The sequence below is a fragment of the Balaenoptera acutorostrata genome, chromosome 7, assembly GCF_949987535.1.
Source record: "Balaenoptera acutorostrata chromosome 7, mBalAcu1.1, whole genome shotgun sequence".
NCBI lineage: Eukaryota > Metazoa > Chordata > Mammalia > Artiodactyla > Balaenopteridae > Balaenoptera > Balaenoptera acutorostrata.
Window position 1 is genome coordinate 57,759,468 of NC_080070.1, and position 17,974 is coordinate 57,777,441.

General features: G+C 40.7%; 1 protein-coding gene across 1 annotated transcript; it reads right to left on the reverse strand.

Annotated features, from left to right (window-relative positions):
• Positions 1 to 1,600: 1,600 nt before the first annotated feature.
• LOC103013621 (protein lifeguard 2-like) lies at positions 1,601 to 15,940 on the reverse strand. The gene is made up of 9 exons (XM_007195782.2): positions 15,670 to 15,940; positions 13,197 to 13,275; positions 12,430 to 12,483; positions 11,294 to 11,384; positions 8,736 to 8,773; positions 8,554 to 8,641; positions 7,134 to 7,223; positions 5,607 to 5,654; positions 1,601 to 1,753 (listed from the first exon to the last, which is right to left on the reverse strand). Exons 1-9 carry the CDS (start codon positions 15,938 to 15,940, stop codon positions 1,601 to 1,603), a joined length of 912 nt encoding a protein of 303 aa, XP_007195844.2.
• Between the last annotated feature and the right edge of the window lie 2,034 nt (positions 15,941 to 17,974).

A 17,974-nucleotide genomic window follows, 5' to 3' on the forward strand; every position in this document is an offset into this window, starting at 1 on the left:
AAAAGTTAAAAGTAAATTATAGGCCCAGGATTTGTCAGCATCATAGAAAGTATAACCTAAATTTTTCTATGGATTCTTTTTCTTTAAGTTTCCATTGCCCCATTATGGACATCTTGGGTTGATTTACAGATGTGCTACCCATCACTGGATTTGGGACCACTCCTGACAGATTTTCAAATCGTGGACGCTCTTCTCAAAAGGTGAATTTCTGTCATTGAGAACAAAGTAATCTACTCATTTGATAGACTGACCGTAAAAGGTATGTCTTGCTCAGAGTCCTTACTAAATGCAGAAATCAAAAGGTTGTCATAGAAGCAGTAGAATTTCTTTTAATCAAGTCACCACTGCTATATGATGGCACATACAATAGACTCACAGTGGGCTTTGTGTGGTTGGGAGCATTGCTGAGACAAGAGAAATGCCTAATGTGGTGTGGGGATGGCAGAAATGTCAATGGAGAAATAAATTGGCCAGTGTGTCCCTATTATATGCAGGAAGGTTGTCTTGATGCCAAAAGAATATGCAAAATCTCAAGCTTCCCAGCTGAATTTGCTTTCTTGTATGGAATTAATTCACCATGAGTTTGGCAGGTGTATGTACAGATGGTGATTTTTAAGATATCCTGACCCAGGAGCTTTAGAGGGTCCTCCTAGATTTTTTGCTGGGTAGCTGAAAAGTCCCTTTCTCTTCTACTTGCTCACATTTCAGAGGTTACACCCATCTTCAGGATTTTACTGGTAGTAATAAGAGATCATAAACACAATAAAGAAACTCTACTAAAATAGTGGAGATATGGCTAATCTGAAATATGTAATCAAAAAGTCAGGTAGAGGTATGTGACTATATTGCTTGTATTTAAGTCCATATGTCTTACTTGAGATCTGTATGTTCAGTTAAATTTTGAAATAAAGCTCTATGATAAATACTAGAGAGACCAGAAGAGTTCATCTAATTTCCCCATCCTCCCCCCTGCACAATTCATCCATGCTGGAAATGGCCCCTTCTTACGTTCCTGCCAGACACTGAAGTGACTCAGACCCAAAAGGCTCCCCTTGGAGCACACAGATAGTTTGAGATAGAAACAAAGAGATCTCTCAAGATAGAATTTACTTTTCCAGTCTGACTCTGGAATCCAAGAGAAAGGCAGAATTCTTTATAGTTTCTCTTACTCTTAAAAAAAGTCAGATGCCAAAATATTCCCACCAAATGTCCAAATCAAGAGAAGAGAATGGAATAAATATGGGTTTCTGTAATCAATGTTATTCATGTAGAGGGATGTTGCTTACAGCTTTAAATAGTGCCTGGAAAACTTCCACAAAGTAATGAGCATCTTACAAATGTTTGTAAGTATGTAGTTATGTAGCTCACCTTTTGAGTTTATAAAAATCAGAAATGTCCGCCAGAAAGTTTTGCAATGTGACAGTGGAACTAAAAATATATAACAGCTACAGCTAACATTTACTGAATGCTCACTTTCATTTGACAAAAAAATTAAGTAAGTATTTTAAAATAGAAGGGCTTATGGAGTGGTAACCTCTGCATGTCTTCACAGGTGTCCCTCCTTCCCTCTTTTCAGCACGAGCCAGCCTTGGCCGTATGACTACCGTCCCAGTCCAATCAGTTGCAAAATAAAAAGGAAAAGGTTGATTATGTCCATGTAGATGTTCAGGGCAGCAAAAACATACTCTTCAGGGTGCAGGTTAGAATGATGATGGCGCCCTCCCACCATCAGCTGTACATCCATCACCAAGTACTTAAAGAAAAGAAAGAAGAATTAGCTACTTAAATTGTACATTTCTATCAAGTAAGTATCCTAAAATTATCTGGAAAAATTATTTACCATCAGTAAATATATCACAGAGAGTAAATTTGTGGCTATAGGTATTATTCTTACAGCCTCAATCATTCATGATGTCCCCAAGTTTGTGCTTTATCTATTAAAGCAAGTGCTTCATTCTCCTGAAGCCAGTGGGACCAAATCTGTGAGCCTTACTTTCCTTTCCTTCCAAGTCCAGAAAGCTCTGTGCCTTTAGCCAGTGATGTAGACCAGGTGGGCAGATTGGACACAGAGAGAAGCTACAAAATGCCCTGTGTTTGTGATTTTCCCACATGTTCTCACTGAAAAAAAGAATGAAAATAAAGATGGTTCCCCAACATTTAGATTCACCCACAGCAATAATTCTGAACTTTCCTTTGGGTGATAAAAGTTTTCAAAACTTGACATTGGAGATGGCTTTGTGACGATGTCAGTATTTCCAAAATAGAATGAGAAGACTCATATATGGTTAAATAACCCCCAATTAAATGTTTTAGCTCAGCTGCAGTAGGTAAAATTATGAGCTTCTAAAGCATCAAGAAAAAAAGTCAGAGAGCCCTCTCACCCTTGTGTTTGTTGCGAAGTGAGCAGATGTGGGCAGCAAAAGTGCATTAGAAGGAGGAAAAGAAAACAAGCGGCTCCTCAGGTCTTTATATCCAGACTGTAGACTAAGAGTCTAGTGCTGTGAGGCAGAGCCGCATCAGACAGGTCAACCCTGGCATTACAAAGAATTCTTGGGGTTTTAAAGACTCTTTAAAACAATCCATTTTAGAACAACATCCACTACAGGGAAACGTGTCCCAAGTAATTCAGGTATCAGCTCTCCCTGCGTCCTGGTTCCCACCCAGGCTTCTAAGAATGAGGAGGAGGGGAGGAAAGAAACAGGAGGAAAAGAATGGGGAAAGAATGGGGCACCTTCTGGGTAGCCTCATATCAGTTCATGATAGATGCCATCTCATGTAATATGGGAATGACCCAGTTGAGGCAGGTGAGGTTAACAGAGCCTCCAAGAAGGGAAGATCACACTGTAGCAGGTGGCAGAGAAGGGAGTCAAACCCAAGTCTGCTGGTTGCCAAAGCGGCTGCTTCACCTGGACCACTAAGTCCCTTCCCACTTATCCTCCCTCTCCCTATGTCTGATTCCAGTAACTCTGTGGCAGAAAAAGCTGGAATGACCAACCATTCCAGTTTGCCCAGGACTTTTGTGTGTCTTCAGAAACCCCTCAGTCCCAGGGAAACGAGGACAGTTGGTCATCCTTTAAAAAAGGCCTCTAGCAGCTGAACATCCAGCCTTGCTCTTAGCCTCCATCTGTCACCCTGGAGTCCTTCTGTGGAAAAGTGCTTTTCTTTCTTCCTCCCCTCCAAGAACCCCTGACTTTATCTTATTTCTTCTTACAAGAGAGATAATGACTCCTAATCATTTCATGTATTGGCGGTTAGGAGTGCACCTCTCAGGTGAGGTTATGTGTTTGAAGGCAGACAGGAAAGTGGGAGAGTAAGGTGAGCTGGGATCCAGCTGTCTTCCCCCCAACCCCAGGGGAAGAGGGCTCAGGACACCATGCAAGAGACAGCCAGCCCACAGGGAAGCCCTGGTCAGGATTAGAAGCCCCAGGAGCATCTGAGGGTTCACTAAGCAATTATCACAAGGTTGTAGGATGCAAAGTTACTATACAACAGTCAATTACTTTCCTATATGCAGCAATGTATAAGTGAAATTGGAAATTAAAAACACAATACCATTTACATTAGCATCCAAAAAACTTAAATACTTAGGTATAAATCTAACAAAATATATATAAGAACTATATGAGGAAAACTATAAATCTCTGATGAATGAGATCAAGGAAGAACTAAATAAATGGAGAGACATTCCATGTTCATGGATAGGAAGACTCAATATTTCCAAAATATCAGTTCTTCCCAACTTGATCTATAGATTCAACACAATCCCAATCAAAATCCCAGCAAGTTATTTTGTGGATATTGACAAACCATATGGTGAGACAAAAGTTTATATGGAGAGACAAAAGACCCAGAATAGCCAATACAATATTGAAGGAAAAGAACAAAGTTGGAGGACTGATGCTACCAGACAACAAGATTTACTATAAAGCTACAGTAATCAAGATAGTGTGGTATTGGTGAAAAGACTAAACAAATAGATCAACAGGACAGAATAAAGAGCAAAGGCAATACAACAGAGCAAACATAGTCTCTTCAACAAATGGTGCTGAAACAACTGGACATCCACATGCCAAAAAAATGAATCTAGACACAGATCTTACACCTTTCACAAAATAACTCATAATGAATCATAGACTTAATTGTAAAACATAAAGCTCCTAGAAGATAACATAGGAGAAAACCTAGATGACCTTGGGTATGGCGATGATTTTTTTAGATATGACACCAAAAGTATGATCCATGAAAGAAATAGTGGATAAACTAGACTTCATTAAAATTAAAAATGTCTGCTCTGTGAAAGACAATGTGAAGATAATGATAATACAAGCCACAGACTGGGAGAAAATATTTACAAAAGAAACATCTGATAAAGGACTGTTATCCTAAATATACAAAGAACTCTTAAAACTCAACAATAAGAAAACAAACAACTTGATTACAAAATGGGCCCAAGAACTTAACAGACACTTCACCAAAGAAGATATATGAATGGCAAATAAGCATATGAAAAGATGCTCTACATCATATGTCATCAGGAAAATGCAAATTAAAATTACAATAAGATACGACTACACACCTATTAGAATGGCCAAATTCTGGAACACTGACAACACCAAATGCTGGTGAGGACATGGAGCAACAGGAACTCTCATACACTGCTAGTGAGAATACAAAATATTACAACCACTTTGGAATACTGTCTTACAAAACTAAACATACTCTTACTGTATGATCCAGTGAACATGCTCCTTGGTATCTACCCAAAGGAGTTGAAATCATCTGTCCATACAAAAACCTGCACATGGATGTTTATAGCAGATTTATTCATAATTACCAAAACTTGAGAGCAAACAAGATGTCCCTCAGTAGGTGAATGAATAAATTAACTGTGGTACATCAAGATGGTGGAATATTATTCAACACTAAAAAGAAATGAGCTACCAAGCCATGAAAAGACATGGAGGAATCTAAAGTGCAAATACTAAGTAAAAGAAGCCAATCTGAAAAGGCTTCATATTGTATGATTCCTACTCTGTGACATTCTGGAAAAGGCAAAACTTGGAAACAGTAAGAAGATTAGTGGTTGCCAGGGGTTGGGGATGGGGAGGGATCAATTGGTAGAACAAAGAGGATTTTATAGAGCAGTGAAAATATTCTGTATGATATTACAATGACGGACACATATCATTATACATTTGTCCAAATCCATAGAATGTACAACACCAAGAGTGAACCTTAATGTAGACTACAGACTTTGGGTGATTATGGTGTGTCAATATAGGTTCATCAATTGTAATAAATGTACCACTTTGGGGAGGGATATTGATAATGGGGAAGGCCATGCGTGTATGGAGGCTAGAGTATATGGGAAATCTCTGTACCCTTCTTTCGGTTTTACTAAGAACCTAAAACTGCTCTAAAAAGAATTGTCTTTATAAAAAATAAAAAGGAGGAGGAGGACGAGAAGACAGAGGAAGGAGCAAGTGACCTGGAGAGGTTTGCAGTGAATTACTGACTCCACTTGACTCCAGGCCTAGCAGAGGGCTTAGGGCCCCATCAGTGCACATACCATACTCTTTGTCAAAGAAAGGGAGAAATGGACTTACGAGTGAGAAGATCACAGTTCCAAGTCCAGCATACAATAGATGCAACCACTGCAAAAAGAAAGGAAACCACTGTATATTAAGAGTAAGACTTGCAACAACTCAGGGGATCACTTAGGTCACTGCTGTTAGATAAGATATTAAGAAAGTCAAAGCTGTGGAGAGAATTAATCTTTTCTTGAACATAGTTGGTCAACAGCATCCACTCAATTCCATTCAGCAAGCCCCATCCACATAGTTCTTCAAGAGAATGTGCCCTCCCCTCAGCTCAGGGAACATAGTGACCCTCACACAGCCTTGCTAGAGCTGATTGACAAGAGGTGGAAGATAACACTCCAACAGCAGTGAATCTCTTGACCGACCAAGAGCCTCTTACCTGTGACCAGGATCAAACAGATGCTCTAGGCCAGTTAGAAATCAATTCTCAGGATAGAGGAATCCAGGCAGCAGTTCTATCATGAGCTAGTGTTGGAGCTATTACTTCACAAGCAGAGATGGCCAATCACCTCAGTTCAAGAAAGGGAGGTGGGGTTTCCATTTCCGTGAATTCTGGCTCTTCTTCCCACCTAGGAACTCCATGAGAGTCTCTGGGTCTTTGCCTTGACCTAGTCTGTGCTGTATGTGTTCCTTGCAGCCAGAACAGCCCTGATCAGAATATGTGACAAATTGGCCTAAATGCCAAAGGGTTTGGCTGTAGAAGAGCAAAAGGAAGTGGTGTATAACATCTGAGAAGCATAATGGCGTTCACTGTTTAGGAGGAGAAAGCTAGTCCTAGAGGGTTGGGGAGCACTCTGCTAACCAGGGAAGGTTCTCGGGGAAAGAGAGAAATCAGGAGTCAGTGACACAGAGGGGGAGGCACAGTGTTTCCAGACTGAGCTAGGTGTAAGGAAACAGCTGACAACTGGAGTCTGAAGGATTCAAAATTGCCAGAGTCCAGCAAGGTTGGACATACTTAGAACAAGGGTCTGTCAGTGGTTCACCCCAAGATCCTCTCAGGGGAGGACAGCTGTCGCCTAGGGTCGGAGCTCAATCTTCATGCCCAGACCTCCTGTCAGTGGTCCCCTACCACAACTGGTGCAGCAGGTGGCCTCACAGACCTCCAGCTACGGGGAGGGGCATGTAACTGACCAGGGCCCGGTGGCTGTGTGGTGCAACCCACTGTAGTTTGCTCCTGGGTCACGCTTCGCCATCTCAGTCATTGGTGGGGGCAGCAGGACCTTCCTGGGAGACCCCGGACTGCTGTAATGGTCCACATTAGCTCCAGGAGCCCCTGCTGGCACCACATCCAGAGTGCTCCCACCTTCCTTCCCTCTCCCGAACCTGGGGTCACATATGCTGTCGTGGTCTGACAGCTCTTCCAGCCTTCGTTGCCGCCACACTTTTCTCCCACAGACATTTCTCCTATCAAAGTCCTTGCAAGTTTCACCCATCTGGTGTCTGCTTCTCAGGGGATCCAGACCAACAACACAACCAGCACTTCACCCTATATTCTAACAATTCTCTGAGGTTTACAAAGGAGATCCCACTTACATATGATCGTATGAAGATTAAGAGAATTCCATAGATAATAAGTACGAAGAGTAAAACAAACAGCATTCCACTTAGCAAGGTGAAATCGCACTGAGGAAACATAAACAACACAAAACCAATTAAATTATCATCCATAAGCAATTTCAAGGTGTTTAGAGATGCATTGTGTACCCACTAGACAGAAACTGGCCCATTTGCTAATAATTTCCCCTGGCTAATCCCAAGAACCATGGAAATCCATTAGCCCCTAAGCACTGAAAAATGCTACATAAAAAGTGTTGTATTTCTTCAGGAGGGAGAAAAGGGTAGGATATGGATGAAATAACAGGAGCCACAAATTGATAATTTTTGAAACTAGGTAATGGGCACATGGGAGTTCATTAAACTATTCTTTGTATCTATATAAAATTTTCCCTAATAAAAAATGTACACTGAGTAAGCAGGATGTAAATTTGTAAGTATAGTATGATCATAATCATTCATATTTTTAAAAGCATGTGCATAGACTACATTAATGGAATTAAATAGACAAAGATGTTAACTGGGTACCTTTTTCACATTTGTATGTATATATTTCAATAAAAATACATATACTAAGCTTTCAAAAATTACTGTTAATTATTCTTTTGTAATCTTAAAATTTATTAATATGCTTTTTGGTTTTGCTTCTATAAATCAGTAACCAAGTCAGCCTAGGGAAGATTAGAAATTTTTTTAAAGAAAGAGGAATATTCATCTTCTGGCCTGAAAAAAAAAAAATGGATTAGGAAGCAAAAGAATTCAAGGTATTTTCTTGCAAGAGTGTTTTCCTAATTCCTCTATTTTTCCTATTTCACTCCCTACCCTTACCACACCAAGAGAATAATCTACCAGGTCACCGAGTCTGGTTCTCAGGCCGGAAGCATCAGCAGCGCCTGGGAAATGTACATTATTGGCCCCCATCCCAGACCTTGTGAAGCAGCAACTCCAGGAGGAGTGAATTCTGTGTTTCACATGCTCTCCGGGTGACTCTGATGCCTGCTAAGAAAGTTTGTCTAGAGCTGTGCTTTCAATACACTTGGCTACTGAGCACTGGAAATGCAGTTAGTTCAAACTGAGATTGCTGCAAGTATGAAATACACACTGGATTTGAATTTCGAAATAAAGAATGTAAGGTATCTCATTAATATTTTTGTTATACTGATTACATGTCGAAATGATAACACTTCACATATACTGGGTTAAATGAAATATATTATTAAAACTAATTTTACCTGTTTCCTTTTACTTTTTTAACATGGTTACTAGGAAAGCCAGAAGCCTGAAGGCAAGGACTCCATGGAGGTGAGGCCCACAGAAAGCCGAGAGCCCGAGGGAGGAGGGGCAAAGAAACATATTCACACACTCCCTTATGACAGAAATCTGCTTCGATAATACGTACTTTTGTTTGAAGAGCAAATAAAGTGAGTGATATCGTCACTAGAGCGGTTGCTGCCGTTGCCCACAACACTTCCTCGGCATTACAGAAACTAAAACCAGAGACTGTGATTATTGTTCACATAGCATTCAAAGAAAAGCACACACACACACACACACACACACAAATGTGTATCAAAGACTTACACTGACACGGTTCCTAGCAGCAGACCTTGAAGAATTGTCTAGGAACAAAAATCACAATACATCAGAAGCCTGAACCCCAAGGCCAAAATCCAGAAGAGATGGTTTGAGGTTTGTGCATTCTGGCAGGGTCTAGTGAGCTAGTGGGAATATGTATGATCCCAGCGCACAAAGCTACAGGCTATGAATATGGGAAATAAATAACGGAAACAAACATTTCTTTATCGTTCTCCCTGGGACTGACAGAAAAAATTATTTCATGAGTAAATATTTCTTAGAACACAATAGTAACTTTCAACATATTCAGTGAGTTAAATATGTATTAATTAGACATGTGGAAACCAAGGTAAAAGCTTTATCTGTAGACCATATTGTCATTAATCAAACAGGGCCATCCACACAGAATCTTAACATTTTATCAGAGCAGGATATGCTATTTCTACTAATGCTCCACCAAAGGTTTCCGTACTGACCTTTCCCATAGTGCTTGGATGAGAATAAAATACTTCAAACCTCAGACGTGGAATGAGGATTGAGACCTCAGTACCAGGGGATGAGCTGGAGGACACACCTACAAAGCATGGAGTTGCACTGGTAGGTGCCAATCCAGGGCTCTGAAGAGGGCTGCACCAGGGCTGCATTGGGGCTGTATGGGGGCTCTATGGGGGCTGTATGGGGGCTGGAGGGTTCCCATGGTCCAAATGGAGCCAGGGATGGGGCAGTGAGGGAGAGAGGGAGGGGTTGAGAGCCAGAAGGCAGTCAAGCTGGAGGATGAGACCAAAAATGCTATGAGGATGTGCCCAGGCCCACAGTCAGGCTCCAGGACAGCCGGCAGGCCAGTAAGAACTAAGTCAGCAGCGGCTGCAAGGCCTGAGGACATTCCCCAGCTGGTAGGATGCTCCGTCAGAGACAGATCCAGAGACTAGCTGGTCCATGGCAAGAGCCAGGAAAGAACCTTCTAGTCTCCGGGAGTAAATGTGAGGACACATCCTATCCACAGTTCTAGGACTGCCTGAGGGACTTTGAACTTCTCCAGCTGGCTAATGACGTCCAGGATTGGAGACTGGAAAAGAACCGGAGCCCCGGGAGTCCCGGATTGCCTCTCTGGATCTCCCAAACCCAGTGGGTAAGCCTGATTCTCTACTTTGTTCAACGGACCAAAGTAAGCTGTCTTTATTGACCTTATAGGTTTTTTTTTTTAAGTGCATCTATTCCACGTACACATGATATTTTAACAATGTGCTTGCTTTCAACCTTCCCTTTTATAATATTTCTTCTCTTAGGCTGTTAACAGCTTAGAAATAAACAGCAAAACCTTGGAGATGAGAGCTTCCTTTGAGATCAATAACTTTGATCTCTTCTTGAAATAAACATTAGAACTATTGAAAAAGTTAAAAGAAAACATCCAAAAATTTCTGGAAAAATACCTCTCCCCATCCCATCGTCTCTTCCCCAGGATTCCCAGTATCTTTCTATGTCTGGCTTTTAACTCCCACCCCTTCTGAGTGTGGTCTGTGCTGTTAAGTGCAGGAACTGGGAGACTCTACTTGCTCACCGGGACAATGAGCAATGTATCCACACCAGCTAAGAAAGGCCCCTCAACGCTCCGTCAGCTGAAGAAATGCCCAGATGTGGGTATCAAAGACACAGTCTTCTCCAGCGTCATGACCATGTGTCCTTGCTCACGTTGACCACCAGGAGGCGCAGATCCAAATCTAGGCTCATCACACTCAAATGCATGGAACTATGCATTTTGTGCACGAATCTCACCTCTGGCTTTATTTTCCTTTCCTTATTTTTCCTTCCATCAGATTTCCCCACCAATTTATCTTATCTTCTTATATTGTGCATATTTTATAAGCTACCTCAACTCTGATATGGAACCAGGTGAGGAACAAGTGAATTGGTAAGTAAATCTTCACAGGGAAGGGTGGTCAGCAGTTCACGGGAGCAATCGCAAAGAATCTGACTTTCTTTCCAACACACTAAATCATACTGAGATTCTGTTCTGGATTTTCCTAAGAGGAGCAAACACTATTGTCAGTGAGTTTCAGAGAGGCCACTGCTTCCAGGAGGCAAGAGGTTTGGCCTGACTGGTGTAAACATTAATAAACAGAAACCTCAATTACAATAGAGTCAGGACACATTGAAAGAGAAATAAAATAAATTTTACAAAAATAAGGAAAATTACATTTCTTGCACACAATTTGTGAACTCACTCTCCACAACAAAATGTGTTTTTTGTCTCTGACAGAGGACAGTCAGGTTAACTGTTCCTGAAATGTAGCCCAGACTCCGGAGTGGGCCTCTCAGAAGCAAGTTTGCTGGCACAGAGGAGTAGCCCAGGGTCCCCAAATTCTCTAGTTTGTTAAAAGGGTGTGGATTCCAGGTCATAAGTAAGTTTATGACTTCAGAGTTCATCCAAGAGAATGTCTCACAAATAATTTCTATTTGTATTATTCCACAGAAAGATTTTCCACAATAAATGGAATGAATTTAATAATGTGATGAAAATATATTTCAGAGATGAACGACAACGGATGCTAATGAGGTTTACTTACAAATAATCCCAGGAGAATGTAATTCGCAGGCACCTGGCGGCAGAGCTTCCCGCAGCAAGCAAGTATAATAAATACAACAAAAAATGCTGGCCTGGGGATAATTTAAAACCACGTGTTATTTGCTTATATCATATGATATGTCATATGATATAGGTAGATAGATATAGAGATGTATTATCTGATAATAAGTATTATAAAGTAAACAAAAATGTAGATTATTACCTTTACCTCTTTCTTTTTTTTTTTTGCTTTTAAAATTAACTTTTCTCATTGCCATACACATATAGCTTGTGGGTTCTTTTTTCAAATTTTTTATTTTGAAATACTTGTAGATTCACAGGAAACTGCAAAGGAACAGAGGTCCTGTGTACCCTTTACTCAGTTTCCCCCCATTTTACATATTTAAAGTAGAATACCCAAACCAGTAATGTAACATTGGTACAGCATGTATATACGTAATGCTATGTCATAGACCTATGATGCAAATCTATGTGCAGATCCATGTAACCAGCACCACAATCAAGATGTGGAACTATCTCATCATTAAGATATCCTACCATCCCATTATGGTCACACACACACACACACACACACACACACACACACACACACACACACAAAACCCTAACTCCCACAACCACTAATTTGCTTATTTTCCATCTTTATAATTTTGTCATTTCAAGAATGTTATACCTTGGGACTTCCCTGGTGGCACAGTGGTTAAGAATCCACCTGCCAATGCAGGGGACACAGGTTCAAGCCCTGGTCCAGGAAGATCCCACATGCTGAGGAGCAACTAAGCCCGTGCGCCACAACTACTGAGCCTGTGCTCTACAGCCCACGAGCCACAACTACTGAGCCCGCATGCCACAACTATTGAAACCTGCGTGCCTAGAGCCCGTGCTCTGCAACAAGAGAAGCCACCGCAATGAGAAGCCCACGCACCACAATGATGAGTAGCCCCAACTCGCTGCAACTACAGAAAGCCCATGCGTAGCAACAAAGACCCAATGCAGCCAAAAATTAATTAATTAATTAATTTAAAAAAAGAATGTTATACCTTTACCTAATTTTTAATAAGGACATCAATCAATAGCTAGTAGAAAAAACTTTTAATTTAATCCAATAATACTTACAAGAGTGCATAGGTGAACCAGGGATTCTTGACCACCCAAACTCTTAAAGCCTTCCTGGTTAAAAAAATAATAGTTTTACACAATAAGTAGCTTATTTTGCTAACTAGTGTAGTATTTAAGTAGAAGTTAAACAATCTCATGAGAAGAAAGGGGGGAAACCCTAAATGGTTGACAATGACAGATGGGAAAGGAAACAGTAAAACATAAAACTGTATCTTGCTTCTTAAAATAGATTCACAAAAAAGTACAGTCATAAGTTGTAAGTGAAATTTGGATAAATGCAAATGTCCTAGTGAAGTTTTAATTTTGAAAGATACTGAGATTGATATGTACACAAAGCAAAAGTAATCAAATTCTCATACGTTTGTTTGTAAACACAGATTTTCAAAGGATGGTTTAAGCCGTGATGGATCATAGTCCCTGAAATAATTTCTGCATTTAACAGAGCTCCAGCCTCCAAGGGCTCCATAGTCTCACCTTTCTTCCTTTACCCAGTTTTATCTGTGGAAATAGCTTGGGGAAAATAAAAAAGAGAATAGTGCCCAAAATAAGGGAAAATTCTTAGCTTAGGAAGTTAAACTCCAGAAATCTACCAACACCTTCGTCTAGAAGTTGCCTCAGAAAAACAAAGCGACAGAAATATTATATCCTATGAATGATTAAGGAAAAATAGATAATCTTTTAATGATCAAAATTAAATTGAGCTATTCAGTGAGAATTAATATGGGCAGCTTAATACTTAATTTACATCAGTAATAAAGATTTACCAGAAGAGAAACAGGCTGATGATTGCCCCGGTGATCAGCAGCTGAACTGACAGGAGGAAGAACACTTTTACGATGAAAGCTGAGGAGACAGAAACCTTATTTTTATGACACAATATTCAAAAGTAAAAATATAAATGTAATTATGTATTTTTGACACTTAATGAAAGAAAATTTTCCTCTGATTTTTTTGAGGATAGGAAAGGGAGTGCTAGTTTAGAGTTGGCCAATAGAGTGACAACAGTACAGCTCTGCAGAACTCTCAGAAAAGACTCAGTCCAGACTGTTAGAGGCATTTTATTGAAGATCTGAGGGTTTATCCATGAAAGCCCCCAAATTTTAAAGACCAAACTCAGGGATTTAATTCCTCATTATGGACACCCCATCCTCCTTAGGACCAAAAGTGACCTGAAAGTCTCAGAATGTTGCAAACCCATCATTAGGGATTCAGCTGCACCCCTGCATAGATGGAGCCCAGTGATGCCCTAGGGACTACTGGGGGAGAGGGCGTTTACCCCTCTGCAGAGGGACTTGGGCTGCAGGGAGTTTGCAGAGCTTCTCCACCACTTTTCTCTCTATCCTCCCTGCCTTTAGCAACTCCCTTCCCTCCTGCTTGTGCAGAAACTTGATAATCTGACGAATTGTTAAGTATGACCAAGGAGTTCCAAGCCAATGGCGTGCCAAAGCAGAATGCAGAGCTTGTTGGCATCTCTGTTTGCTTACTTCCAGCTGACTACACAGGTTTTCCTGGAGCCCTCGGAATATGACACCGGTGATGACCATTTACTTTTTTGTGGCCTTATCCCAGTTTTAGAAGAAAAAAAAAGAAAGAACGCTGCTTAAAGTTGACTTATAGGATTGTCAACTGTGTCCTTCTGCTGGGCAGTTTCTGTGCATTTGAAGTGTGACAACAAAGAAATAGGACTGAGCTATCTTAATCAAAATGCCAGAACATATATACCCAAATGTGTGCTGCCTACATTAAAATAGCCACTTATTTAACATTAAATTCACATCTAGTATGTATCAAGGACTGTGAGGGAATAGATATTAAATGTGGTCCAGCCACATAAGACTAGACATATAGATCAATGAGGTAGAATTGAGAGCCCTAAAATAGTCCCTTACATTTGTGGTCAATCCTACAAATATGGTCAATTGATTTCTAACAAACATACTAGAACTATTCAATGGAGAAAGATGAGTCTTTTCAACAAATGGTGCTGGGACAATTGGACATACACATATAAAATGATGAATTTGGGCCCCTTTCTCATATCAAACATACACAAAAGTTAATTAATTAAACATGGATCATAGACATAAACATAAGAAATATAATTCTTGGAAGAAAGCATAGGTGTAAATCATTGTGAGCATGGATTAGGCAATGATTTTTTTAGATATGATACCTAAAACACAAGCAAGGAAAAAAAAACCAAATAAATTGATTTCATCAAAAGTAAAAGCTTTGTGCTTCAAATGACACCATCAAGAAAGTGAAAGAAAACCCACAAACTGGGAGAAAATATTTGCATATCATGTATCTGAAAAGGGATCTAATACATAAAGAACACTTACAATCCAATTACAAGAAGACAAATAAGAATTTAAATTGGGCAAAACCTGTGGAGTGCCCTCCCACATTGACGCTGGGCTTGACCACATGACATGTTGGCCAGTGAGACATTAACACTGGCTTGATTAGTAGAGGCTTGATAAATGCTTACACACTGGGGCTTGTCCATCTGGTCTACCTCTTCTTGGGACCCAGCTCCATGTGATGAGAAGCTCAAGCCACAAGAAGAGAGCCAACAACCAACACAAACTGCCATCCATGTCAGGGAGTCATAATGGCCATTGCAGCCTCAGCTGCCAACTAAGAGCTCCAGAAGGCCTCTTTCCAGCCACAAGGTAGAGGGTGAGGGCCACAGGGAGACAGCAATGAGATTCACAGTCCATCTTCAAGTCGTCCAGGTCCTAAGAAGGCGTAAAGGTGGCAGAGTGTTCACCGGGGACCTAAGCATTTGCTTTGAATTGCCTACCTTCCAACTTCATATTTCATGAAAGAAAAAAAAATTCTCATTTATTTAAGCCACAGTTTTTCGGACTTCTGTACAGCTGAATGTATTTCCTATACAGAATTAATATGTAGGGCTCTGAATTAGTATTCTTTAAAACTTAAGCCAATATCATGGTATCACCTTGTATGTAGGTAAGAACATTCTATGTTTAATGACTAATTCACGTTTCCTAAGAAAACCACGTTATTCACCATAATATGTGTATCATGAATTTATGAATGCCCTGGAAAACTTGGGGACCATCTGTTATTGCAGGCCTATGTCATGTTTCATGGTAAAGCATGACTGGGAAAAAACTAAAAGCAAAATTAAATCCTACAATCCACCCTGTGTAAACATTTTAAGAGAACATTTGCTTTTCTCTTCCGAAAAGGTCATTTCTATATTCTCACCTCTGCGGATAGCTGCTTCTGAGAATGGGCCAGATAAAGGATTGCTGTCCTCTGTGGTGGTCTCTGCTGAAATTTCTACCACATAGGTATCCCCTTGTTCACCAGCTTTGGAGTGTGGATTCCCATGAGTTTGTTGTGGCCCATGAGTTGAAGATGAAGTTCCGTAGGACCGAGCAGACTTGCTCTGGATATTATCATCTGCTGCTTTCTGAACCAGATGTTGATGATCTCCAGAACTAAAGTCTATTGGTTCACTGACCTCCAAGTCCATTTTCCTAGAAAGGGAAAATTGTTATTCAGGTCCTTATGATCATACCACTACAACCTTAGCATCTTCATAACATTAGATGATTTTTTTCTTAATTTCAACTCCTTGGTTCAGTACTTCCCAAGTCAGTGCTCAACACATATTTGTTGAATGAATGATGAACAAATACTTTTAATATGAGGCCTACAGAGTAAAATAACTTGCATCCTATTATGAAATTAATATGTTTATGAATTCATTCTGCAAGGAGTTAATAAACTCCCTCTTGTGTGGAGCTGCCCTTGTCACCTTTGCCCTCAAAGAGCTTACATTTTGGGAGAGAAGATAATCAAATAAGCAATAATATAAAAGGCAGTATAAGCAGGGCCAGAAACAATGGAGGATGTTATGAGAGCAACAAAGTCTGGAAGAAGATTCAGGGAGTAGAAGAGCTTGTCCAAACCTTCCAGAGAAAGTGAGGTTTAAGCCAAGGCTGGAAGATGAGGAGGAGTTAGTCAGGTGAAGAGGTAGGGAAAGGTTTTCTCAGGCAGAGGAATCAGCCTGGACCAGGACTGGAGGAAACAGAGAGGGCAGCCTCCAGAAACTGAAAGAAGTTCATGTGGCTGGAGTAGGGAGTTCAAAGGGGAAAGCAGAGTGAGTTTAGACAGGAGAGTAGTGGGGGCCAGTCACTGCGGGGCTGGCAAGCCAAGTTCATCCCCAAGCCATGACTGAATAGTGGTCCCCCAAACATGTCCACATCCTCATCCCTGAACCTGTGAACATGTTATTCCATATGGCAAAAGCAACATTGCCGATGTGATGAAGTTAAGGACTCTGAGGTGGGAATATGATCCTGGACTAACTGGATGGGCCCAGTCGAATCACAAGGGTCCTTATGACCATACTTATAAGAGGCAGGAGGATCAGCATCCGAGAAGAAGATGTGACAAGAGAAACATAGGTCAGAGTGATGCAGTGGCTGTTTTTAAAGATGGAGGAAGGGACCATGAGCCAAGAAATGTGGGAGGCCTGTAGAAGTCGGAAAAGGTAAGGAAATGTATTCTTCCCGAGAGCCTCCAGAAAGGAATACAGCGCTGCTGACACCTTGATTTTAGCCCAGTGAAACTGATTTCAGACTTCTGACTTCCAGAACTGTAAGATAATACATTTGTGTTGTGTTAAGGTGTTACGTTTGTAGTAATTTTTTACAGCAGCAATGAATAATTAATACAATGGAGAATCACTGAAGGTCTTCCAGCAGGAGGCCATGAGGATCTGACTAGAAAGATTACACGAGGCACAGTGTGGATAATGGGCCAGAGTAACCAAAAGTGGAAGCAAAGAGACCAGAAATCCAGGTAAGAGATTATGATGAGCTTTGCCACAGCGTTTTGCAGCAGGACATAGTTCTCAGAAAACCAGTACCAAGCAGACCAAAATGGCAAAGAAAAAGGACCCCGTTAACCTCTTGGGGACATGAAGACTCAAGGAAGCCCCTGCTACTCACCTCCTGTCCCACAAAGAGAGCCATGGAGGAGTCTGAGGAGATTGCTGAGATGGCAAGGGCTTGGACAAGCCGAGGACCAGCTGGGAACGGCGTCTGAAGAAGGTCTGAACAAGATACCACACCCCTGGGGAGGCAGACCCTGTTTTATAAAATTGCCCCTTACTCCTCAAATTAATCTCTAACTTTTACAAAACTTATGGAGTTTTTTATTCAGCACTTGAAAACGTAACTCATCAGAAAGAGCAAATGTGTGAGAATAATCAAGAAAAAAACTGAAAGAGAAGGATTATGGGGAAGAGGGAGAATAGTGATATGCCTAATCAGAGACCAAAATATAATTAAGCTAAATAATTAAAAGTGTGGTGCTGGCAGGGCAACAGATAAACGGATCAACGGGATGGAAGAGATTCAAGAAATAGACTCATATATATAATAAGAGATTAATATTTGGTAAAGGTGGCATTTCTGTTGTCTCATGGTGTTGGAACAATTAGCTATGCTTGGAAAAGAAATTTTAATAGTTATTTCACATCTTTTACAAAAATGCATTG